This window comes from Chlorocebus sabaeus, chromosome 26, assembly GCF_047675955.1.
Source record: "Chlorocebus sabaeus isolate Y175 chromosome 26, mChlSab1.0.hap1, whole genome shotgun sequence".
Taxonomy (NCBI): domain Eukaryota; kingdom Metazoa; phylum Chordata; class Mammalia; order Primates; family Cercopithecidae; genus Chlorocebus; species Chlorocebus sabaeus.
Genome location: NC_132929.1, coordinates 8,028,388 through 8,055,206, shown reverse-complemented (window position 1 = coordinate 8,055,206; position 26,819 = coordinate 8,028,388). Strand labels below are relative to the sequence as shown.

The following is a 26,819-nucleotide window of genomic DNA, read 5'->3' as shown; positions in this document are numbered from 1 at the left end:
AAGGTGAGCAAAGGCTGACTCTGCCCCCGGAGGCTTGTCACCTGCTGACAGTGAGGGCAGGCAGACGGCAACCCAGAAGGCAGAGCCAGCCTAGCCGAGGCAGTGCGGTGTGAGTGCGGGCCTGTCTACGTGAGGGTGTGAGGTGTGTAATAGTGTGTAGTATATCAGAGCGCATGAGGTGTGTGAGTGTATGTGGTGTGACACATGTAAATGTGTGAGACGTGTGTGAGGATGTGGTGTGAGATGTATATGTGTGTAAGTTTAGCTGATGTGTGAGGTGTGTGTGAGTATATGTGTATGGGTGTGTGTGTGCATGTGAGCATGAGAGTGTAAGTTGTGTGTGTGGGTGGTGTGTGCGCAGTGACTGCGAGATGTGCATGAGTGTGTTGTGAGTGTATGAGGTATGTGTGTGGCATGTGAGTGGTGTGAGTAGTGTATCTGGTTTGAATGTGCATGTGTGAGTGGTGTCTGCATGTGTGAGTGGTGTGCGTGTGAGCGTTGTGAGTCGTGTATGAGTGGTGTGTATGAGGGTGTGAGTGGTGTGTGTGAGTGGTATGTGAGTGGTGTGTGTGAGTGGTATGTGTGAGTGGTATGTGTGGAGTGAGTGGTGTGTGTGGGTGGTGCATTTGTGTGAGTGGTGTGTGTGTGGGTGGTATGTGGTGTATGTGACTGGTGTGTGTGAGTGGTGTGTGAGTGGTGTGAGTGGCGTATATGTGTGAATGATATGTTTATGAGTGGTGTGTGTTATGTGTGGGTGGTCTGTGGTGTTTGTGTTAGTGTGAGTGGTGTGTGTGGTGTGAGTGGCGTATATGTGTGAGTAGTGAGTGGTGTGTGTGAACGGTGTGAGTGGTGTGAGTAGTGTGTGGGTGGTGTGTGTGAGTGGTGTGAGTGGCGTATATGTGTGAGTAGTGAGTGGTGTGTGTGAACGGTGTGGGTGGTGTGTGTGAGTGGTGTTTGTGTTAGTGTGTGGGGGTGGTATGTGAGTGGCGTACGTGAGTGGTGTGTGTGAATGATGTGTGTGTAGGTGGTTGGTGTGAGTAGTGTGTGTGGTGTGAGTAGTGTGTGGGTGGTGTGAGTGGTGTTTGTGTGAGTAGCGTGTGGGGGTGGTATGTGAACGATGTGTGTCAGTGGTCTGAGTGGTGTGTGTGATGTGTGTTAGTGTGTAGGTAGGTGGTGTGTGAGGTGTTTGTGTGGAGTGTGTGTGGTGTGTGTGTGAGTGGTGTGTGTGAGTACCGAGGTGTGTGTGTGGGAATGGTTGTGTGAAGGGTGAGTGGTTGTGTGGTGTTTGTGTTAGTGTGAGTGGTGTGTGTGAACGGTGTGAGTAGTGTGTGGGTGTGTGAGAGTGGTGTTTGTGTTAGTGTGTGGGGGTGGTATGTGAGTGGCGTGTGTGAGTGGTGTGTGTGATGTGTGTGTAGGTGGTTGGTGTGAGTGGTTGTGTGTGGTGTGAGTAGTGTGTGGGTGGTGTGAGTGGTGTTTGAGTAGTGTGTGGGGGTGGTATGTGAATGACGTGTGTCAGTGGTGTGTGTGGGAATGGTGTGTGTGTGTGAATGGTGAGTGGTGTGTGAGTGGTTGTGAGTGGTGTGTGTGTGAGTCATATGTGTGAGTGGTAGTTAGGTGTGGAGGTAATTGCAGGTTGCCTCTGAACAGAAACTTAAACAGTTGCAGTGTGGGAGATCACCCTGGAATAAACACATTAAAAATCTTCTAAAAGATCAAAAACCCCAGCTTTCATCTCAATATGCTAGTGCGCACTCTGCATGCACCTCCAGGCCATAAACCTATTTCCCTTGCCCTGTGAATCGGACTGAAAAAATGAGCTGGTGAGAAAGAACCAATCCAGGGGGCACTTAGCCTTGGAGGTAGAGAGGAGAGACACTGCTGGGAAGAAGTCAGTCGCTAGAGAGCTCTCCCTTGAAACCACCAGACCTTGCCTGTAACCTGCATGTGCTCTTCAGCGCACACTCAGGCTCCCGGAACTGTCACATCTCACCCCCAGCAGCTGGAGCGCTGCACCTGCCAAGACAGTGAGTCCCGAGGGAAGGAGGATGGCGAGCTGGAACGGGGAAGCAGAGCCCGGACAGGTGGCTTGCAGGCTGGAAGGTGAGGTGGCTACTGCCTGGCAAAGGAGACTTGCTGTACTTGTACATTGGCTTTAAGGCACACATGGCAGAAAATAAGGACATACTGGCAAAGACGGCTTGATTGAGACAAAAGAGGAGGATGGACTTCTGGGGGTAGAAAGCACATAGAAGCACAGAAAAGAGAGAGGAAGCGGTGGGAGTGAGCAGAGGCGAAGCAAAGAGCTGGTCCCCCACACGGGGGACACCGGCCAGACACCCAAACTCGCTTCAATCTTCTAACTGGAAGAGGACAAAGAAAGTTCAGCTTACCTGGAGGCAGGTACTGGCAATGCCCAGAAGAATTCACCAACACGTTGGTGTGGAATGTGGCGTCAAAGCGCTCATCCGCACTAGAAACAGGAAAAGGATGCATGAGCCAGTGCCACCAGGCTGTGGATTTCCCAAAGCCCTGGGGTCTGTCTTCGCTGGTACAGCAGAGTCCTTGAGAGGGGCCCCTGTCTGTCCTCACAACCCCACACCCCGCCTGAGAGCACCACTGGGGCTGGCCTGGGAGGTCTTCCCGGAGCACAGCTTGGAAGGGGCCAGTGTCTACCCCCATTTCAATTTTCACACTGAACTGTAATTTTTTTCACAATGTATATAAAATCAAGCTCTTAACCAAAATGAAACCTGTAAACAACTTTGGAGGACATCGGCAGATGTAACATTTTTATGACATCTAGAAAAACAGAGGGTGGGTGAGGCACGCTGCCACCCTGTGAGCCTCATGGGGCAGGGTTTTCACTTGCTGTGTCCAAAGCTCTAGTTCCAGCCTCTTGAAGGGGGCCCACACTTGGTTCGTGCTTCATATATATATATATATATATTTTTTTTTGTTGTTGTTGTTTTGTTTTGTTTTGTTTTGTTTTTGAGACAGAGTCTTGCTGTGTCGCCCAGGCTGGAGTGCAGTGGCACGATCTCAGCTCACTGCAAGCTCCGCCTCCTGGGTTCATGCCATCCTCCTGCCTCAGCCTCCCGAGTAGCTGGGACTACAGATGCACATCGCCATGCCCAGCTAATTTTTTGTATTTTTAGTAGAGATGTGGTTTCACCGTGTTAGCCAGGATGGTCTCGATCTCCTGACCTTGTGATTCGCCCGCCTTGGCCTCCCAAAGTGCTGGGATTACAGGTGTGAGCCACCGCGCCCGGCCCACATATATATCTTGAATGACTGAGCTGCAGCTGCGGGAGGGAGCTGGACACCACAACCCTACTGGGCTTCCAGCTCCAGTTAGCGATGAAAAGAAGGAAAGTGGGGGAAGACAATAGAAGTGCGAGTTTTAGATGGATGCACCTCTGCCCCTCTCCGTCCCCTGTTCCAGCCTCCTGCAGCCAGGAGTTAACAACTGGGATAAAGGACACACACACACATAGCAGCAACAGCAATTACACCAACAGCCTGTACTAGCCTTGTCTTCTTATATTTTCTGGATTCTGATGTGTTGACATCTGGGGCTTTGCTGACTCTGGAGGGCTCCTGGAGAGATAGTAAACAACTCTGGCCTTTCAAACACAAATCAATCAATCTAGAACCCATACACCCACCCAAACACATCCTTTATCAGGCTGTCACACTGGGGTTGACACCATTCCTGCTCTCATCACTGCAGGACCAGGTAACAGCCAACCAGGAAGAGTCCCTATGCCCCAGGGCCTACTGCAATTATTCTAAGGAGCCAATCCTAAGCCTAAGCCTGCGTGCCCTGCTCCTCCCTTCCTTCCTGCAGAAGCCACAATGAAGGAAGGCCCTTGCTCAGGCTTCCCGTGCCTCCCTGTGTCCCTGCATGTGCTGGGCTGTGCTTCCTTTTTTTTTTGAGATGGAGTCTCGCTCTGTCGCCTAGGCTGGAGTGCAGTGGTGTGATCTCGGCTCACGGCAACCTCTGTCTCCCGGGTTCAAGCAGTTCTCCTGCCTCAGCCTCCTGAGTAGCTGGGATCACAGGTGCGCACCACCACTCCCGGCTAATTTTTGTATTTTTAGTCGAGACAGGGTTTCACCATGTTGGTTAGGCTGGTCTCGAACTCCTGGCTTCGTGATCCACCCCCGCCCCCACCACTCCCCTTAGCCTCCCAAAGTGCTGGGATTACAGGCATGAGCCACTGCGCCTAGCCTGTGCTTCTGCTTCTAAGGAACTGTGAGTCAAACTGTTTTCCTTTAGGACAGTCACTTCTGTGTCTGAATGTCTCACCATGCCTGATTAAAATCAACCCTGGGTACCCTTAAAACATAGCCCTACTGGTAGAGAAAAATAAACCACCTCAAAAAAAAAAAAAAAAAAAAAAACCACACACACACAGGCAGTTGGTCAAAGTATTAGCACCCCAGAGTAAAGCTCCCCTCATTTTGGCCGCCGTGGCCCCTGCAGGAGCTGCCCACGACTACAGAGCTTCAGGTAGCCTCTCCCATGTCTGAGATTCCCCCAAGGGGAAACTCAGAATCACAGACACCGGAGGACAGTCTTCAGCATGCGACACACATGGAGGATACACACCAAAAAAGATCCAAGAAGAATGAGTCAATGAAAAGAAGGAAAAATCACTTCTTAAAAAAGTAATGTCCTCACAAAATTCAAGAGGATATAGCCATTAGAAAAACAGAAAAATGGAAATTAAAGGTGTGATTTATGAAATAACTTTTTACAAGTGGGTGGGAGGTTTTGATGATGGAAATCACAGAGATCAAATGTAACACAGAAAGAAGACGGCATAGAGGACAAGGCCGGGGGAACTCGCCTCACCCACAGAAGCTCCATCAGGGAGAGTGGGAGGGAGAAAACTACTCAAGAAATAACACGAAGACACTTCTCACAGCAGGAAAACCACCCAAGCATGAAGGCAGAAACAGGGGTTTCCAAGAACACTAAGGCCTTGAAGAGCTTGTTCCCAACATATATTTCCTTGGTCAGCTTTGGAACAATGAAAGTGAAAACTGAGAAAGAAGAAATACACTTTTAGACTAAACCTGGAGATCAATAAAAGAGATTTAGAGGATGACTTGAGCAGGAGACCTAGAAAAAGGTGGGTCCGAATCTTGGCAAGATGTTAAGGTAGTGAGGACAGAATCAAATGGGTTCAGAGCAAGACAGAGGAGATAATAATGAGCTGAAAAACATCATGGACTTGATTGAGGACACAGTTTAAAAAATTCTTTTAATAAGAAAAAAGGCAACTGGAAACTGTAGGAAAAGATTAATAACTGTACAACGAAGCCATGATTTGAATATGGAACAAGAAAAACGTGATGAAGTTTAAGGGAAGGAAGAAAGGGGGAGAAGTGGGGAACTGGGGAGAGTGACAGAAAGGAGAGAGGGAGAGAAGGCAGGAGCCAAGCTGTCACGAAAGGACACATCCCCCCCTTACTTCCAAACACACATAGGGAAAGAGACAGGAGGAGGTAGGATCAAGATGTAAATAATCTTTGCTCGACCGTTGTCTGTATCTGACTGTTAATGAGTCACATTATAAACAGTGATTGGGCACAAAATAGCTGAAGATGTGGACCTGCACAACCTCACTCTGGATAGTATCACGATCTTCAAGCTAGATTCTCTGGAGCTCTGAGATCCTACAGAGGCGCCTCAAGGTTTCTGAAAATATTCACCTCCAATATTTTAGTGCCTTTGCATTTGAAAATGGTAATAAAAGTCACACACTCAAATGACTATTAACACAATTTTAACTCTTAGAGACTACCATTGTGTTAATTTATGTGTCCTGTTTAACTCCTTTTTGCATGGAAGTTAAACTAAAGCCTCTCTGGCCATGAATGCGTATGCATTTGAATCTCTTATAAAGGAGTCACCAAATGAGATTTCAGCTTTGCATTGCTCTTTTAAAAAAATTAAAGTCTGTGCTTCCAATTACATGGCATCTAAGCTGTAGCAGACATGGGATGCGTTCCCCCATCAATCACCCTCGGGAGCAGCAAAACAGAAAGCATGGTCTACAGGCTGGGCACAGTGGCCCATGCTTATAATATTAGCACTCTGGAAGGCCCAGAGGGAAGGATCATTTGAAGCCAGGAGTTTGGGACCAGCCTGGGCAACAAAGCAAGACCCCATCTCTACAAAAACAAAACATAAACAAAATTAATCAGTGCGGTGACATGAGCTTATAGTTTCAGCTACTCAGTAGGCTGAGGCAGGAAGATTAGCTGAGCCCAGGAGTTTGAGGCTGCAGTGAGCTATGTCTGCATCTCTGCACTCCAGCCTAGGAGACAGAGTGAGACCCTGTCTCTAATAAAATAAAATAAAAACATAAATAAATATTTTTGAAAGAAAAATACATTAAAAGTTAAGAATAGTGTGGTTTGATGCATGTTATGGGGAACAAAGTTTTGCTTATTTTAAGCTTGGGTTTCTTCCTGTCTGATTTTCATATTTATAATCAGCATCTGTTAAATCAGTGATTCAACTCTGGAAAAAAAAAAAAAAGTTCCTACAAGCCTTTCTTTCAAGCATTTGGATCAATGTAATTGAAGAGACTCTCGAGATCACAAGGCAAATAGGTAAAAACAAGATAAAAAAACTGTTGCTATTAGCAACAGCTTACCTGTGACTCAGTGATTTGTGACTCAGTGATTTCTGAATGTTGTTCATCCAAACAGAATATTGAGCTACATGAAATTGTAACACACAAATGTTATCAAAATCCAAATCTTAATACCCATGATGGTAGTTTTACGCTTCTTTCCCATAGGCAAATTGATTTTATAAGTACATAGTATAAAAGTAAACTCTTGTAATGGATTTGTGCTAATACTACTTTCTCTGTTCTGAGCATTAGGGGTGGAGATAAGATGGGTTTGAAGAAGGGCCCTGTTGCTGAAAATTGAGTTCGAAAACAGCGATCTGAGGTGGGAAATGAAGAACCTCAGAAACGTGAGTGGCTAGAACCCCTACAAGGACCTCAGTGGCCACAACACTGGCACAGCTTCCCCGGGGATGCCTAATGGATGCCAGCCAACAGTGACCCCATCACCAGTGCAGGGCAGCCCTGTGCTGGCAAACATCCAGAACCGTGGAAAGAGGGGTGGGGCTGCAGGGTTTCATTTGTCTCCTCGCTCCTCTTCTGTGTGTATTCAAACTGTTCTGTATTAAATAGTCTGAAAATGGTCAAATATATTCTTTTTTTCGACTACTGGAAGACACAGCACATCCGCGATTTGTGAGGATGCCGGCCTGTGGCCTCTCCGTCCTTGCAGGAGCTGCCTTTATCTGGCTGCCTTTGTCCTCCCACAGCCAGCAATGACTGGGGCTCACTCTTGGTGTGAGGAGAGCTCTGAGCCCTACCCCCACCATGGAGGGGGCGACCGGGGCAAATTTAACTCAAACATGTAGGATGCAAGCTACATGTCCTTCGTGGGGGTAGAAGGAGGAGAGGTGTCTGCACAGGATCTAAAGGATAGGCAGAGCTCCCAAAGATGGAAACGGATGTGGACAGGCCCCTGGCAGAGGGCATGGTGGGATCACACACTTGGAGATAAACCAGATCGAAGGAGGCTCCAGGAAGGTCTGGCTTGCCTGGATCATGGTGCTTGCTTGCACCATGTTGCCCTAAGCAGTGAAGCTGAAAGAGGGCTTGGGAGCAAACCACCGCTTGGCCCCCCAGGCAGGACTCAGGAGCCTAATCCTTATGGGATTCCAAGCTGTGCTTTCAGACATCAATGGCACTATAGGCAGGGGGAGCCCATGGGGCACAGGTGAACCCTGTGGGTCTGAGATCACACCTTTCCTTCCTCCACATGCCCTGGAGTCCTCACATACTGGTGCCTGGTCTCATCCCTGCAGAGCTGCTGGCCCTGGAACAAGAGCCCTCTGATCCTAGGCTCAGCCTCCTGCCTCAGTCAACTCTGTAGCATTGACCTCTACTGCTGAGCATGGGAGGCCTCAACCCTCAGCTAGAAAAGAAGGGAGTGACTGTGCCTCCACAGAGAAGGAACCTTGAGAGAAAAAGCCAAGGGCCCAGCCATCAAAGAAGCCCAGCAAGACCAACTCCCAGTAGGGCATGTGTTCACCAGAATGAGCCTCTGCATTCAGGTAAAGATGAAGAATAATAAAATAATAATAATAAGAAATCCAGGCACTCTGTCCTGCTGCAAAGAAAATGCTACGCATGGGTTCAGGATGACCCTAAATAGTAAGGTCTCATGTGAAATCAATCCTATTCCCTCTGAGTTCTCAGCAACCTTGAAAGACTGAGAGAGAGAAGGGCAGGAGAGATGAAGATGAAATCTATTCAAAAAGGAAGGGAGGATGAAGGATGATGCTCATCTATCTGATCTAAGGTGTCATTTACTTTAAATCTCTCAAGAAAGGGGAAAAAGTTGCCAATTCCCCAATTCCATGTGAAGACACCACTGACGGAAGCAACACCCAGATTGCAGAGGGAAAGCACGGCTGTTGAGAATGGGTGAATTTTCTGCATAGAAGACAGAAGGAGAGACACACTCTGTCCTAAATCTTTTGATTTCGTTCTATATTTTATTCTAAAATGTTGAGGGTCTGCAACCAGCAATGTGGCCTGTCACAGTCCACGACCAAAAAAGTCTTGAGTAGAATCCAACTTTTATGGTCATTTCTACCTGCCAGAGATTCCAGGAAGCAGAATTCTAAGGTACCAGAAGAAGGCTTCCAGAAAAATGCATTCAAGAATATTTCCTTTTATTAAAAAGAAAACATTTACTTGTTTATGTTATTTGTGTTTGTTTATTTATTTTGAGACAGGGTTGTGCTCTGTCGCCCAGGCTGGAGTGGAGGGGTGCGATCATGGCTCACTCGAGCCTCAAACTCTTGGGGTCAAGCCATCCTCCTGCTCAGTCTCCTGGGAGCTAGGACTGCAGGCACGTGCTACCTTTTCATATTTTGATTTTTATTTTAGATTCAGGATGTACATGTACAGGTTTTTCACATGGGTATATCACATGTGATGCTGAGGTTTAGGGTACAATTGATTCCATCACCCAGGCAGTGAGCAGAGTATCCAATAGTTTTTCAACCCTGGCCCCCTTCTCCTTTCCTCCCATGGTAGTCTCCAGTGTCTGCTGTTGCCATCTTCATGTCATGAGTACCCAATGTTTAGCTCCCACTCAGGAATCTTTTCTTTACCTACTAGTTTGCATATTAAATTCAATGTAACATGGGATCTTCTAACAACCAGATATGGCAAAAGATGGATGACAACAATGCTATAAATAACATGGGATAAGATTAACACAGCAGATATCCAGTTTCTGGACTCCCTAGTTTTGTTCCTTGGGTTACATGTCTATCCCTGACCCGGCAAAACATCATCTTAATCCTTACAGCATTATGGAAGTGTTGCATTTGGAACAGAAAGTCCCTCAACTTGGTTCTTTTTCTTTAAAATGGTCTTACTTTACTATTCTTGCTCATTACTGACCCCTTGCTCAACACTGTAAATTTTAAATGTACTTGTACAGTCTCATGAAGTCCCTGCTGAGACTTTAGTTGGAATCACATTAAATTTAGTTAGAATCACATTAATCACATTCAATTTATTTTGGAAAAATCTGGCATCTTTATGGTATTGAGTTTTCCCAGGCATAAATGTGATACAACTCAACATATGTTGTTCTTTCTTAAATTTATTTTTTGGTACTCGTTAACACCTGCAGATATTGAAAATAAAATTTGTGAAATTACATTTTCTAACTGTCTATTGTAGGAAGATAGCCGAATAGGAAGAGCTCCGGTCTGCAGCTCCCAGTGAGATTGATGCAGAAGATGGGTGATTTCTGCATTTCCAACTGAGGTACCTGGTTCATCTCAGTGGGACTGGTTGGACAGTGGATGCAGCCCACAGATGGCAAGCCGAAGCAGGGTGGGGTGTTGCCTCACCCAGGAAGAGCAAGGGGTCAGGGGATTTCCCTTTCCTAGCCAAGGGAAGCTGTAACAGACTGTATGTGGAAAAACAGTATACTCCCACCCAGATGCTGCCCTTTTTGACAGTCTTAGCAACCAGCAGACTAGGAGATTCCCTCCTGTGCCTGGCCCGGTGGGTCCCACACCCACAGAGCCCTGCTCACTGCTAGCGCAGCAGTCTGTGATCGATCTGCAAGGCTACAGCCTGGTGGGAGGGAGGGGTGTCTGCCACTGCTGAGGCTTGATTAGGTAAACAAAGCGGCTGGGAAGCTCGAACTGGGTGGAGCCCGCTGCAGCTCAGCAAGATCTACTGCCTCTAGGGACTCCACCTCCGTGGGCAGGGCATGGCTGAACAAAAGGCAGCAGACAACTTCTGCAGACTTAAACGTCTCTGTCTGACACCTCTGAAAAGAGCTGTGGTTCTCCCAGCATGGCATTTGAGCTGAGAATGGACAGACTGCCTCCTCAAGTGGGTCCCTGACCCCTGTATAGCCTGACTGGGAGACATCTCCCAGTAGGGGCCGACAGACACCTCATACAGGCAGGTGCCCCTCTTGGACGAAGCTTCAAGAGGAAAGGTCAGGCAGCAATATTTGCTGTTCTGCAGCCTCTGCTGGTGATACCCAGGCAAACAGGGTCTGGAGTGGACCTCCAGCAAACTCCAGCAGACCTGGAGCTAAGGGGCCTTACTCTAAAAAGGAAAACTAACAATCAGAAAGGAATAGCATCAACATCAACAAAAGGGACATCTACACCAAAACCCCATCTGTAGATCACCAACATCAAAGACCAAAGGTAGATGAAACCACAAAGATGAGGAGAAACCAGAGCAGAAAAGTTGAAAATTCCAAAAACCAGAGTGCCTCTTCTCCAAAAGATTGCAGCTTCTCACCAGCAATGGAACAAAGCTGGATGGAGAATGACTTTGACGAGTAGACAGAAGTAGGCTTCAGAAGGTCAATAATAACAAACTTCTCTGAGCTAAAGGAGTATGTTTGAACCCATCACAAGGAAGCTAAAAACCTTGAAAAAAGGTTAGATGAATGGCTAAACCAGAATAAACAGTGTAGAGAAGACCTGAAATGACCTGATGGAGCTGAAAACCACAGCATGAGAACTTCATGACACATGCACAAGCTTCAATAGCCGATTCAATCAAGTGGAAGAAAGGATATCAGTGTTTGAAGATCAAATTAATGAAATAAAGTGAGAAGGCAAGATGAGAGAAAAAATAGTAAAATGAAACGAACAAAGCCTCCAAGAAACACGGGACTATGTGAAAAGGCCAAATCTATGTTTGACTGGTGTACTTGAAAGTGATAGGGAGAATGGAACCAAGTTGGAAAACACCCTTCAGGATATTACCCAGGAGAACTTCCCCAATCTAGCAAGGCAGGTCAACATTCAAATTCAGGAAATACAGAGAACACCACAAAGATACTCCTCGAGAAGAGCAACCCCCAAGACACATAACTGTCAGATTCACCAAGGTTGAAATAAAGGGAGAAAATGTTAATGGCAGCCAGAGAGAAAAGTCAGGTTACCCACAAAGGTAAGCTCATCAGATCTCTCTGCAAAAACCCTACAAGCCAGAAGAAAGTGGGGGCCAATATTCAACATTCTTAAAGAATTTTCAACACAGAATTTCATATCTAGCCAAACTAAGCTTTATAAGTGAAGGAGAAATAAAATCCTTTATAGACAAGCAAATGCTGAGAGATTGTGTCACCACCAGGCCTGCCTTACAAGAGCTCCTGAAGGAAGCACTAAACGTGGAAAGGAACAACTGGTACTAACCACTGCAAAAACATGTCAAATGGTAAAGACCATCGATGCTATGAAGAAACTGCATCAATTAACAGGCAAAATAACCAGCTAACATCATAATGACAGGATCAAATTCACACATAACAATATTAACCTTAAATGCAAATGGGCTAAATGCTCCCTCCAATTAAAAGACACAGACTGGAATATTGGATAAAGAGTCAAGACCCATCAGTGTGCTATATTCAGGAGACCCCTCTCACATGCAGAGACACACATAGGCTCAAAATAAACGGATGGAGGAAGATCTACCAAGCAAATGGAAAGCAAGAAAAAGCAGGGGTTGTAATCCTAGTCTCTGATAAAACAGACTTTAAACCAACAAAGATCAAAAGAGACAAAGAAGGCCATTATATAATGGTAAAGGGATCAATTCAACAAGAACTAACTATCCTAAATATATATGCACCCAATACAGGAGCACCCAGATTCATAAAGCAAGTCCTTAGAGACCTAAAAAGAGACTTAGACTCCCACACAATAGTAATGGGAGACTTTAACACCCCACTGTCAATATTAGATCAACGAGACATAAGGTTAACAAGAATACACAGGATTTGAACTCAGCTCTGCACCAAGTGAACCTAATAGGCATCTACAAAACTCTCCACCCCAAATCAACAGAATATACATTCTTCTCAGCACCACATTGCACTTACTCTAAAATTGACCAGATAATTGGAAGTAAAACACTCCTCAGCAAATGTAAAAGAACAGAAATCATAACAAACTATCTGTTAGACCACAGTGCAATCAAATTAGAACTCGGGATTAAGAAACTCACTCAAGGCTGGGCGCGGTGGCTCAAGCCTGTAATCCCAGCACTTTGGGAGGCCGAGGCGGGCTGATCACAAGGTCAGGAGATTGAGACCAGCCTGGCTAACACGGTGAAACCCCCTCTCTACTAAAAATACAAAAAATTAGCCGGGCGTGGTGGTGGGCGCCTGTAGTCCCAGCTACTCCCGAGGCTGAGGCAGGAGAATGACATGAATCCAGGAGGCAGAGCTTACAGTGAGCCGAGATCACACTACTGCACTCCAGCCTGGGTGATGGAGCGAGACTCTGTCTAAAAAAAAGAAACTCACTCAAAACTGCACAACTACATGGCAACTGAACAATGGGCTCCTGAATGACTACTGGGTAAATAACGAAATGAAGGCAGAAATAAAGATGTTCTTTGACACCAATGAGAACAAAGTCACAACATACTAGAATCTCTGGGACACATTTAAAGCAGTGTGTAGAGGGAAATTTATAGCACTAAATGCCCACAAGAGAAAGCAAGAAAGATCTAAAATCGACACCTTAACATCACAATTAAAAGAACTAGAGAATCAAAAGCAAACAAATTCAAAAGCTAGCTGAAGGCAAGAAATAACTAAGATCAGAGCAGAACTGAAGGAGATAGAGACACAAAAAACCCTTCAAAAAAATCAATGAATCCATGAGCTGACTTTTTTCGAAAAGATCAACAAAATTGATAGACCACTAGCAAGACTAATAAAGAAGAGAAGAGAGAAGAATCAAATAGACGCAATAAAAAATGATAAAGGGTATATCAACACTGATCCCACAGAAATACAAAATACTGTCAGAGAATACTATAAACACCTCTAGGCAAATAAACTAGAAAATCTGAAAGAAATGAATAAATTCCTGGACTCATACACCCTTCCAAGACTAAACCGGGAAGAAGTTAAATCTCTGAATAGACTAACAACAGGTTCTGAAATTGAGGCAATAATTAACAGCAATAATTAATAACCAACCCAAAAAAGTCCAGGACCAGACAAATTCACAGCCGAATTCTGCCAGAGGTACAAAGAGGAGCCGGTACTATTCTTTCTGAAAATATTCCAATCAACAGAAAAAGAGGAAATCCTCTCTAACTCATTTTATGAGGCTAGCATCATCCTGATACCAAAGCCTGGCAGAGACACAACAAAAAAAGAGAATTTTAGACCAATATCCCTGATCAACATCGATGTGGAAATCCTCAATAAAATACTGGCAAACCGAATCCAGCAGCACATCAAAAAGCTTATCCACCCAATCAAGTGGGTTTCATCCCTGGGATGCAAGGTTGGTTCAACATACGCAAATCAATAAATGTAATCCATCACATAAACAGAACCAACGACAAAAACCACATGATTATCTCAACAGATGCAGAAAAGGCCTTTGACAAAATTCAACAGCCCTTCATGCTAAAACCTCTCAATAAACTAGGTATTGATGGAACGTATCTCAAAATAATAAGAGCTATTTATGACAAACCCAAAGCCAATATCACACTGAATGGGCAAAAACTGGAATGATGTCCTTTGAAAACTGGCACAAGACAGGGATGCCCTCTCTCACCACTCCTATTCAACACAGTGTTGGAAGTTCTGGCCAGGGCAATCAGGCAAGAGAAAGAAACAAAGGGTATTCAAATAGGAAAAGAGGAAGTCAAATTGTCTCTGTTAGGAGATGACACGATTGTATATTTAGAAAACCCCATCGCCTCAGTCCAAAATCTCCTTAAGCTGATAAGCAACTTCAGCAAAGTCTCAGCATACAAAATCAATGTGCAAAAATCACAAGCATTCCTATACACCAATAACAGACAACAGAGAGCCAAATCATGAGTGAACTCCCATTCACAATTGCTACAAAGATAATAAAATACCTAGGAATCCAACTTACAAAGGATGTGAAGGACCTCTCCAAGGAGAACTACAAACCAGTGCTCAATGAAATAAAAGAGGACACAAACAAATGGAAGAACATTCCATGCTCATGGATAGGAAGAATCAGTATTGTGAAAATGGCCATACTGCTCAAGGTAATTTATAGATTCAGTGCCATCCCCATCAAGTTACCAATGACTTTCTTCACAGAACTGGAAAAAACTACTTTAAACTTCATATGGAAACAAAAAAGAGCCCGCATAGCCAAGACAATCCTAAGCAAAAAGAACAAAGCTGGAGGCATCACACTACCTGACTTCAAACTACACTACAAGGCTACAGTAATCAAAACAGCATGGTACTGGTTCCACAACAGATATGTAGACCCATGGAAGAGAACAGAGGCCTCAGAAATAACACCAGCCATGTACAACCATCTGATCTCTGACAAACCGGACAAAAACAAGAAATGGGAAAGGATTTCCTATTTAATAAATGGTGCTGGGAAAACTGGCTAGCCATATGTAGAAAGCTGAAACTGGATACCTTCCTTACACCTTATATAAAAATCAACTCAAGATGGATTAAAGACTTAAACTTAAGACATAAAAACTCTAGAAGAAAACCTAGGCAATACTGTTCAGGACATAGACATGGGCAAAGACTTCATGACTAAAACACCAAAAGCAATGGCAAAAAAAAACCAAAACTGACAAATGGGATTTAATTAAACTAAAGAGCTTCTGCACAGCAAAAGAAACTATCATCAGAGTGAACAGGCAACCTATAGAATGGGAGAAAATTTTTGCAATCTACTCAGCTGACAAAGGGCCAATATCCAGAATCTACAAAGAACTTATACAAATTTACAAGAAAAAAAAAAAAAAACCACATCAAAAAGTGGGCAAAGGATATGAAGAGACACTTCTCAAAAGAAGACATTTAGCCAACAGACACATGAAAAAATGCTCATCATCACTGGCCATCAGAGAAATGCAAATCCAAACCACAATGAGATACCATCTCTCTCACACCAGTTAGAATGGCAACCATTAAAAAGTCAGGAAACAACAGATGCTGGAGAGGATGTGGAGAAATAGGAACACTTTTACACTGTTGGTGGGACTGTAAACTAGTTCAACCATTGTGGAAGACAGTATGGTGATTTTTCAAGGATCTAGAACTAGAAATACCATTTGACCCAGCCATCCCATCACTGGGTATATACCCAAAGGATTATAAATCATGCTACTATAAAGACACATGCACACATATATTTATTGTGGCACTATTCACAATAGCAAAGACTTGGGACCAACCCGAATGTCCATCAATGACAGACTGGATTAAGAAAATGTGGCGCATATACACCATGGAATACTCTGCAGCCATAAAAAAGGATGAGTTCATGTCCTTTGTAAGGACATGGATGCAGCTGGAAACCATCATTCTCAGCAAACTATCGCAAGGACAGAAAACCAAACACCACATGTTCTCATTCATAGGTGGGAAATGAACAATGAGAACACATGGACACAGAGCGGGGAACATCACACACCGGGGCCTGTCGGGGGGTGGGGGGCTCGGGGCAGGATAGCATTAGGAGAAATACCTAATGTAAATGACAAGTTAATGGGTGCAGCAAGCCAACATGGCACATGTATACCTATGTAACAAACCTGCACGTTGTGCACACGTACCCTAGAACTTAAAGGATAATAATAAAAAAAGACATATTTATGTTCATAATGATATTTTATGCTGGGTGGAACTTGCCTGTAAACCTACCTTTTTGAATTTCTTTTTAAAAACATATTGATCAAAAGAATGAAAAGATGAGCTACAGATTGGGAGAAAATATTTGCAAAAGACACATCTAATAATGAACTGTAATCCAAAATACACAAAGAACTCTAAAAACTCAGCAATAAAAAAACAAACAATCCTCAAGCCTGTAATCCCAGCACTTTGGGAGGCCGAGACGGGTGGATCACGAGGTCAGGAGATCGAGACCATCCTGGCTAACACAGTGAAACCCCATCTCTACTAAAAAAATACAAAAAACTAGCTGGGCGAGGTGGCGGGCGCCTGTAGTCCCAGCTACTCGGGAGGCTGAGGCAGGAGAATGGCGTGAACCCGGGAGGCGGAGCTTGCAGTGAGCTGAGATCTGGCCACTGCACTCCAGCCTGGGCCACAGAACGAGACTCTGTCTCAAAAAAAAAAAACAAAAACAAAACAAAAAACAAACAATCCAATTAAAAAATGGGCCAAAGTCAGGCGTGGTGGCTCAAGCCTGTTAATTCCAGCACTTTGGGAGGCTGAGGCGGGTGGATCATGAGGTCAGGCATTCGAGACCAGCCTGACCAACATGTGAAACCCCATCTCTACCAAAAATACAAAAAAAAAAAAAAAAAAAAAAATTAGCCAGGCTTGGGAGCGCATGCCTGTAAATCCAGCTACTAGGGAGGCTAAGGCAGGAGAATTGCTTGAACACGGGAGGCTAAGGTTGCAGTGAGCTGTGATCATGCCATTGCACTCCAGCCTGGGCGACACAGAGAGACTCCATTTCAAAAAAAAAAAAAAAAAGGACCAAAGACCTTAACAGACACCTGAGCAAAGACAATATACAGATGGCAAATAAGCACATGGAAATATGTTCCACATCATCATCAGTGAAATACGAATTAAAAAAAAAAACTGAGATACCACTACACATCTATTAGAATGACCAAAATCCAGAACACTACCACCACCAAATACCGGCAAGGATGCAGAACAACAGGAACTCTCACACATTGCTGGTGGGCATGAAAAATGGTGCAGTCACTTTGGAAGACAGTTTGGCAGTTTCCTACAAAACGAAGCATACTCTTTTCATGTGATCCAACAATTGCCTTCCCTGGTGTTTACCCAAAGGAGCAGAAAACCTGTGTTCACACAGAAACCTACACACATATGTTGATAGCAGCTTTATTCATAATTGCTAAGACTTGGAAGCAACCTTCAGTAGGTGAAATGGATAAACTAACTGTGCTGTATCCAATGGATTATTACTCAGTGCTAAAAAGAAATGGGCTATCAAGCCATGAAAAAACATGGAGGAACCTTCAATGCATATTACCAAATGAAATAAGTCAATCTGAAAAGGCTACAGACTGTAAGATTCCAATTATATTATATTCTAGGAAAAGTAAAGCAATGGAGACAGCAAAACAGATCAGGCCTGGCACAGAGGCTCACGCCGGTAATCCCAGCACTTTGGGAGGCCGAGGCAGGTGGCTCACCTGAGGTCAGGAGTTCCAGACCAGCCTGGCCAACATGACGAAACCCTGTCTCTACTAAAAATACAAAAATTAGCTGGGCGTGGTGGCGCACACCTGTAATCCCAGATACTTAGGAGGCTGAGGTGGGAGAATTGCTTGAACCTGGGAGGCGGAGGTTGCAGTGAGCCCAGATCGCAACACTGCACTCCAGCCTGGGCGACACAGCAATACACCATCTCAAACCAAACCAAACCAAACAACAGGTCAGTGGCTGCCATGGATTGCAGAGAGAGGGAGGGATGAATAGGTGGAGCACTGAGGATTTTTAGGAGAGTGAAACTATTCTGAGTGATATTATAATGGTAGATACAGGTCATTATACATTTGTTCAAACCCATACAACACCAAGAGAGAACCCTGATATAAACTATGGACTCTGGGTGGTAATGATGCGTCTGCATCAGTTCATCTATTACAATTGTATGGCCCTGGCTGTGGATGATCGGGGAGGCTGTGCTTGGGTGGGGGTGGGAGGACATGGGAACTGTACATTCCACACAGTTATGCTATGAACCTCAAATTGGTTTAAAAATAAAGTCTATTTTTTGCTAGTCTATTCCATTTTTGGTCTATTTTCTAGAAAATATTAAATCTAAGTTTCCAAATTTTTGGCATAAAGTTGTGTCAGAATATTCTATTTTTAAGGCCTTTTCTGTAGTTAAAAACTCCTTTTACATCCAGCAAATGTCTCTTTGTGCCTTCTTTGTTTTCTTGGTAATTATTTCCTGAGGTATGTTGATTTTATTAGCTCTTTTTTAAAACCAATTTGTCCTTTGCTGATCTCTACTTTAGTTTTCTTATTTAATACATTTTTAGGTTTATCTTTATTCCTCCTTCTTTTTTCATTGGATTTAATGTTATGTTTTATAACTTCTTGAGTTTGGTAATTAACTCACACATTTTCCCAAAAAGGATATTAAAAGCCTTTAGGGTTTCCTAAAAAAGAGGTCTATGCTGCTATCAACATATGTGTGTAGGTTTCTGTGTGAACACAGGTTTTCAGCTCCTTTGGGTAAATACCGAGGAGGACAATTGTTGGATCATATGGTAAAGATACTTAGACAAGTATCTTTTCTAACATAAGCACTTAAAGGCTATGTATGTCTGCCTACATTCCTATACATGTGTGAGTGCATGTGTGCACACACACACACGCAAACTCACACAACACATGCTAAAGGTTTTAATTCATATGTGGATATCTAGTTTTCCATATATTTATTTTCCCATGGAATAAGGATGCATTTTTTTCTATATCTGTATCTATATCTAAATATTAAGATTAGGCTTATTAACTATGTTGTTCAAAACACCTACATACTTAACATTTTTTTCCCTTCTTACACTATCAATTACTAAAAGAGGTACGTTAAAATCTTCTACTGTAATGTGGACTCATCCAGTAAACTTAAAATTCTACCAACTTTTCTTCAAAGCAATTTTATTAGATGTATACGTGTAAGATTTGTTAGACATCCTTAGTTTTAAAAATCATTATCACCTGACCTTATTTAACCTCAATTATACTTGTTTTTCTTACTGTGTTTGTGTGTGTGGTTGTGTTATAAACATAGCCACTCACATTTTATTTTTGTTCCTGTTTTTCTTTTTCCTTGTTTTCATTCCTTACATACATATGGTTTAGTTTCATCTAAATAGTCTATCGTTCGATTTAAATGCGAAGAGATGTATTGGGGAGATCTGTGTTTTAACCAAATGGCTACTCCATTTACTTTTATCTTGTCTATTGTAATGTTTGTTTTCATTTTCACCATCTAATATTATGCTTTTGACTTCCTTCTCCTTGGATTGCATTTAGGTTTCTCCAATTTTCTTCATCCCTTCCCCATTCGACCCCTACTTGTTTGGAAGTTAAATATAGTATTCTTAATGTGTCTGGTCTGGTGGTTATTCTCTCATTTTAACCTTGTATATTTTACTTAAAGCTGACGTCTCCATGGTCTTCCAGAGTAATATAAGTTCACCTGAGGGTTTTACTTCCAAGCACTGTCCAAGTTACTATTTCATGCTACATTTTCCAATATTTTAATTCTATTATTATTATTATTATTGAGATGGAGACTTGCTCTGCTGCCCAGGTTGGAGTGCAGTGGTGCTATCTCGGCTCACTGCAACCTCTGCCTCCTGGGTTCAAGCAATCCTCCTGCCTCACTTTCCTAAGTAGCTGGGATTACAGGCACCTGCCACCACGCCTGGCTAATCTTTGTATTTTTAGTAGAGATGGGGTTTCATCATGTTTGCCAGGCTGGTCTTGAACTCCTGACCTCAGGTGATCTGCTTGCCTTGGCCTCCCAAAGTGCTGGGATTACAGGCATGAGCCCCTGCGCCCTGCCCCACTTTTGTTTTTAATACTCTGAAATTCATCATTGTTATTTTATATAACCAAATCTGTTTATATGTACCTGAATCTTTGCCAATTGCTTCACTCACTGCTTCTCATGGCTAGTTCCTAAGGGTCTTCTGGTAGTTTTTTAAAATAGTAGCACAGCCCCTGCATGGTAAACTCCTTTAGTATCTCTTTTCCCGAGAATGTCTTGATTTTGCCCCCCAGGTAAAGAATGGTTTAGCTCAGGATAAAACTCTAGGTTGACAATTATTTCCTTTCATACTTAAAAGACATTATTTTCGTTTATTTTTCTGGCTTCTATTGTTGCCTTTACAAGGTCTGCAGTCAGTCTAATTGCCATCTCTTTGTTAGCAAGCTATCTTTTTTCTCTCATCGCTTCTAGGTCTTTTTTTGGCTTTGGACATTCCTGCAGCTTTTCTTGCACAATATGTCTTGGGCTCATTTCCTATCACATATCTTTCCTCAGACTTGTAACTCCTGAATCTGAGGATGTATGTTTTTCATCAATATTATTACATTCTCAGCTGTTCTTTTGGGACATGGCTTCTGTTGAAAAAAATCATTGTATTTCAGTGGAAAACGATGTGTCCCCTACAGCACATAGATCTCACTTAGCAAGTCTCGCCCTGCTCACTGGCTGAGCTGTTTTGCCACTGTGCGTGGACTGCAGGCAGCTGACAGATGCGGAAGTTCTTAGTCGCCCAGTAGTGATTTAATTGGTAGTGCCTTGACTTCCTGCCCCTTCAGATAAACAAGTTTTGTGTCCATTTAGAATTCATCTTGAAATTCCTTTATTCTGTATAATTTTGTACTAGTTTGACTTTCCCATTGAACTGAGGAGAACATCTGCTTGGTTTCCTCATGCGATATGAGTAAAATAGATTCTTTAGCATGTGTTCATTTTTATATCTGTATGTGAGTCATAACTTTACCTGTTTTCTGAAAATAATCTCTTAACATTTCTCCCACATGCTATTTATTATTGCCTTCTACTATTCCAGCGAGTGTGTGTGGGAGCACCTATCCCCCGCATGGGAGGAAACGGCCCTCCTTGTCAGGCACAGCCTCTCCTGGTGGCTGCAGGCTTCCAGATCTGCTTTCTGTGTGACCTTGGCCACACTGTGCTCCGGCTGCCATATCTGAAAATAATCACAGCGCTTTCCTCAGAAGGTTGTTAATCTATGTAAAGCATTTGAAATAGGGCCTGGCACACAGAAGCACTACAGAAGTGTTAGATATTATTGCAACGACTGTAAATCATTCTTTCCTATTTTCCATCTATTTAGCTTTCTATGATTCATGCAGGAAATTGCCTCTGCTCCTTCGACTGTGTCTCATCTGACATTCTGTGCCTCCACTGTCTTTAATTCTGATGGTTATATTATTTCTCATCTCTCTTAATTTTACTTGACTCTTTTCAAAGCTGCTTTTTAATGGGTTTCTCTTGTTTGTGTTTTTAATTCTTACTTGCATTTAATTATTTTCAAATCATGTTAGTTTCTATTGTCTTAAGTGTTTAAGAGTCCAAACCTGCCTTTTGCTGTTTGTGAATACTTGCTCAAAGTGAGCTGTTTCTGTATGTGTTTCAAAGTGAATTTGAACTTCACTTTTAGCTGATTTTTAAAAATTGAGTTTTCATATTATTTCTTATAGTGTTTCATTCCTCATAGAGTTTTCATCTGTAACGTTTTCTTAAAAAACTTAACGAAGGCTAAATGGCACAAGAGCTTAAAAACACAGATGCAGGCCAGGTATGGTGGCTCATGCCTGAATCCCAGGAGTTTAGGAGGCCGAGGTGGGTGGATCACCTGAGGTCAGGAGTTCAAGACCAGCCTGGCCAACATGGTGAAACTCCATCTCTGCTGAAAATACAAAAATTAGCCAGGAATGGTGATGGGTACCTGTAATCTCAGCTATTCAGGAGGCTAAGGCATGAGAATTGTTTGAACTTGGGAAGTGAGGGTTGCAGTGAGCCAAGATCACGCCACCTGCACTCCAGCCTGGGAGACAGAGCCAGACTCAGTCTCGGGGCGGGGGGGGGGACATATGTAGTCACAGGGGTAGGACAGGATGGATGTGGAGGGAGGAGGATGCAGGAGAGAAAGGGGCAGAGCTCTTGGCTGCCCTCTCCCAGCATTGCCTGCACACCTGGCCTCACACCTGGACGCTTACCAGAGCACAGAATATTTGTTAGGCTGCAGAAAACCCATGTCTCAAACCGCCATCACCATCCGCAGAGCATGTTCATGGCACATGAAGCTTGCTGACAGCACAGACTGGAATGAATTCCCAACTCCCAACCTGTGTTGCTACCGTGTCTATGGGGATCCTGTGGACCTGGCCAGAAGAGGACTTCTCTCCAGGTGCCCTGCGCTCCATTCTACCAGGTACCCAGAGCCTCACAGATCAGACCACTTTTCATGCCACTACAAGTCGTGCTGGAATTTCCTGGGTTCTGCTGGACAGATCAACCACCACCTCAGATGCACCAGAAGGCACCCCTTCCCCTCATCTGTAGTGAATTCCCATGGAAGACTTTGGGCCCTGACCGAGCACAGCCTAAAACAGTCACGCTTCTTTTTCATCTTCTTGTGCTGGATGGCAGATTTTATTTGTTTCAATTCCAACTTCTCAGGGAGAGTGCAGCATTTTGAAGGTCCTGGCCTTCTCAGTGCCAACCCACCTCGTACAGGGCAAGAGGGCAGAAGCACGAGTTTTACTCCCGCCTTCTTGGGTAATGACTTTTGCGACCTAGGATGGCTGACTGAACTCCCCAGGGCCTCGTGTGGGAGACAGCTGGGCTCCATGGGCCCCACCCTCCTGCCTGCTTGTAGCCTGTAGCCTGGGCATCCTTCTAACAGTTTTACGTAGCCTAGATAAATGGACATGAAGGAGTTCATGAAATTTAAAAAAAAAAAAAATTGTCCATTTCTAAACTATGTGACCTGTTATGCCTTTTCTGGCTCCAGATGTATGAAACAAAAGAAAAAAGGAAGCTCATTATCCTCAGCAGTGGAAGGAGAAGATGTTCTGACACTGGGGTTACTATGCACGCAAGGACTATTCACCATGGGTGGAAATCCATCTCTATGAGGAAAGGGTCACTTGGAGACACGAAGGTGAAGGGAACAACATGGTGCCCTGCCAGCTCGTCCCCCAGTGACAATGCTGACCAGGCAGACAGCCAGCCTTGAGAGCCTCCTACACAATCGGACGCCCAAAGTCCATACCTGAGGTTCGCTGAAAAATGACCAGGCTGATTTTTTAAAGAGCTTTTCCTTTAGATTGAGTGAAGAAATTGACCACCCTTAATCTGAATAAATATAAAGTCTAAATAAACTAAGCATATGCTTTCAGAAAAATACCACTTGCTATGACAGCGTAAATACAAGAAAAATGAGAAGGAGGTAATATGGCTAAAAAGAATAAGCAGGAGCCGACCAGGGTTAAATCAGGTCACAGGGGTAGGGCCCTATTCTGATGGAACTGGTGGCCTCATAGGAATAGGGAAGCCAGCACGTGCCCCTCTTTCTCCCTCTCCCACTCCCTCTCTCTAGAAAGAGAGACACACGTGAGGACACAAGGAGAAGGAAGCCATAAACCAGAGAGAGTTCTCATCGGGGAACCAAATCCAGAACCTTGATCTTGAACTTCTCAGCTCCCAGAACTGTGTGAAAATAAATTTCTGTTATTTAAAGCCTCCCATTCTATGGTATTTTGTTATGGCAGCCTGAGCTGAGTAATGATTATTACTCTTGCTAAATATGACTAAGAAGTCTGAACATAATCCATGAATAAACATAAGAAGGCTGTGAGCAGTTCAGAGAAGAAGGCAAAAGGGATCACACCTTTGTGACAGGCAGAATGGCATGGTGCTGAGATCCCTAGGTTTACTATTTATGTTATGTATTTCAAACTGGGTTCTGGAGAAGAATGCACAAAACAAAACAAAACAAAACAAAACAAAACAAAACAAATCCAACAGGTACAGACCAAAGAAGTCCTGAGAAAAGCTTGCCCTCTCTCGCCGAACGGTCAGGAGAGAAGCAGCCTGACAGCTGGACCATGCTAGCCAAGAGCCCTGCCCCAGGGAAACACCAAATGGACCATGCTAGCCAAGAGCCCTGCCCCAGGGAAACACCAAAGGAAAAAGCCAGATTCCACCAGCAGCCTCATCAGCAAAGACCCAGTGAGCATTCTAGATTCAAACATCCCCAGGCAAAAGGGAGATGCTCCTCCCCATACTTGCATGAGGTGATGTTAGAGAAGGCCAAGCAGTGACTTTGTCTTGACCCAGCCACCACCTGCTGCTTCAGTGGAGAACATTTGAGGAGTCTGGACTTCCACTCCCGCCTAGCAGTACCAAGGTCCCCATCCCTCCCAGGTGTCAACAGAGGCTGAGTGGGGAGCCTGGATCACCCGACAGCAGGGGTGGTGTTCTCCCTCCTCTGCTGGCACAGTGTCAGACGAGGCCTAGTGAAAAGGAAGACTGAAATAAGACTTGGGAGTCTCAAACAATAATACCCAAAATGTCCAGGATATAATTTTAAAAATCACCCGTAATACCAAAATCAAGAAAAAACCTCAACTTTAATGAGAAGAGCAAATTAGCAGATGCTAAAACAGATAATTCAGAAAGTTGGAATTCTCTGGATTTTAAAACCTCAATCATAATAATGCGTTGGTAGGCAACTAGGAACATGTTTGAAACCAGTGAAAAAGCAGAAAGTTTCAAAAAACAAATAGAAGATGTAAAGAAAAACTAAATGAAAACTTAGAACTGAAAAACACAATAACTGGGATTACAAACGTGGGCTGGGCTCAGTAGTAGAGTGGAAATAGCAAAGGAAAGGATCTGACTTGAAGACAGAATAGAAATTATTCAATCTGAGCAACAAAAGTAAAATAGACCAAAAAAAAAAAAAAAAAAAAAAAAATCAACAGAGCTTCCAGGGGTGTGAAGCCGTAACAAAATCTGATATTTCTGTCATGAGAGTCTCACAAAAAGAAGAGAAAGAAAATGAGAGTGAAAAACATTCAAAGAAATTATTAAAAATTTTCCAAATTTAGCAAAATATATACATCTACAGATTCAAGAAGCTGAGTAAAACCCAAACCAGTTAAATCCAAAAAAATTAATGCCAAGAATCATCATAATCAAACATCTGAAAATTAAACATAAAGAGAAAATCTTGAAAGCTGTCAGAGGAAAATGATCCATAAGGGGGAAAAACAAAACTAAACAACCACCACCAATTTAAATGACAGCAGAATTTTCAACAGAGACCAGCAGGAGGCGGCATGACGTTTTCAAATGCTGAAATAAATTATCTGTAAACTCAAAATTCTAAATCCAGTTAAAATATCTTTCAGGAATAATAAAGAAATGTCAAGACGTTTTTCAGGTGAAGAAAAAACTAAGAGAACTAGTGAGCAGCAGAATTACCCAAGAAGTATGGCTAAAGGAAGTTCTTGAAAGAGAGATAAAAACAATAAAAGAAGGAAGAGAAAATTCATCTACTTTACTTGAACCAGTAAGATGTTTAAACCAGGCCGGGTGCGGTGGCTCATGCCTTATAATCCCAGCACTTTGGGAAGCCGAGGTGGGTGGATCACAAAGTCAGGAGATCGAGAACATCCTGGCTAACATGGTGAAATCCCGTCTCTACTAAAAATACAAAACATTAGCTGGGCGTGGTGGCGGGTGCCTGTAGTCCCAGCTACTGGGGAGGCTGAGGCAGGAGAATGGCATGAACCCGGGAGGCAGAGCTTGCAGTGAGCCGACATTGCGCCACTGCACTCCAGCCTGGGTGACGGAGCAAGACTTCGTCTCAAAAAAAAAAAAAAAAAAAAAGATGTTTATACCAGTAGTCAGTAATGTAATAAGTTACATACATAAAATGTAGTATCTAGAGCAACCATGAAACCATGAAATAGGCGTACAAAGAGACATACTCAAAAACACTATGAATAAAAAAATTCTAAAAAAGAAATTCTCAAAAAATGTTAAGTACACCATAGAAAGGCAGGAAAAAGAAAAAACGAAGAATATATATATATATACCAATCACACAGACACACATACCCTGCAAACATTACTCAAAAAACACAAGAGTAACCATGTTACTATCAGATAAAGAGCTTAAAGAAAATTATGAAAGACAGATGTAAATTTACATAATGATAAAAGCTCAATCTACCAAGAAGACGCAGCAATCATAAATCCTTTCTCAAACAAGAAAGCTTTAAAATACGTGACCCCAAAACTGATGGAAATTTTCAAAAGATATAGACAAGTTCATAACTATATTTGGAGATTTCAACACTCCTCTCTCAATAATTCATGACAGGATAACTAGACAGAAAATCAGCAAGGATATAAAAGAACTTACATCATCAAACGACAGGACTTAACTGGCATTTAGGAAACTGTCTACCAACAAGTACTCATGGAGCATATACCAAGATAGACCATATCCTGAGCCTAAGAAAAACCTCAATACATTTAAAAGAAGTGAAACCACACAAAGTGTGATATTTGCCCACAATGCAATCAAACTAGACATGAATAGCATTAAGATGACAAGAAAATCTCCAAACACTTGGAAACTGAATGCCAAATTGCTAAA

The 26,819-nt window shown here is 43.3% G+C and overlaps 1 protein-coding gene across 2 annotated transcripts in view; it reads right to left on the bottom strand.

The window, feature by feature from the left end:
* LOC103245932 (neuronal acetylcholine receptor subunit alpha-7) overlaps positions 1-26,819 on the bottom strand; it is a 145,499-nt gene that overhangs the window by 17,157 nt on the left and 101,523 nt on the right. For both annotated transcript variants that reach the window (XM_008017180.3, XM_038009782.2), the window contains one exon: positions 2,391-2,470. In XM_008017180.3, the coding sequence (XP_008015371.2) occupies positions 2,391-2,470 (80 nt within the window). The remainder of the gene's footprint in view (positions 1-2,390; positions 2,471-26,819) is intronic.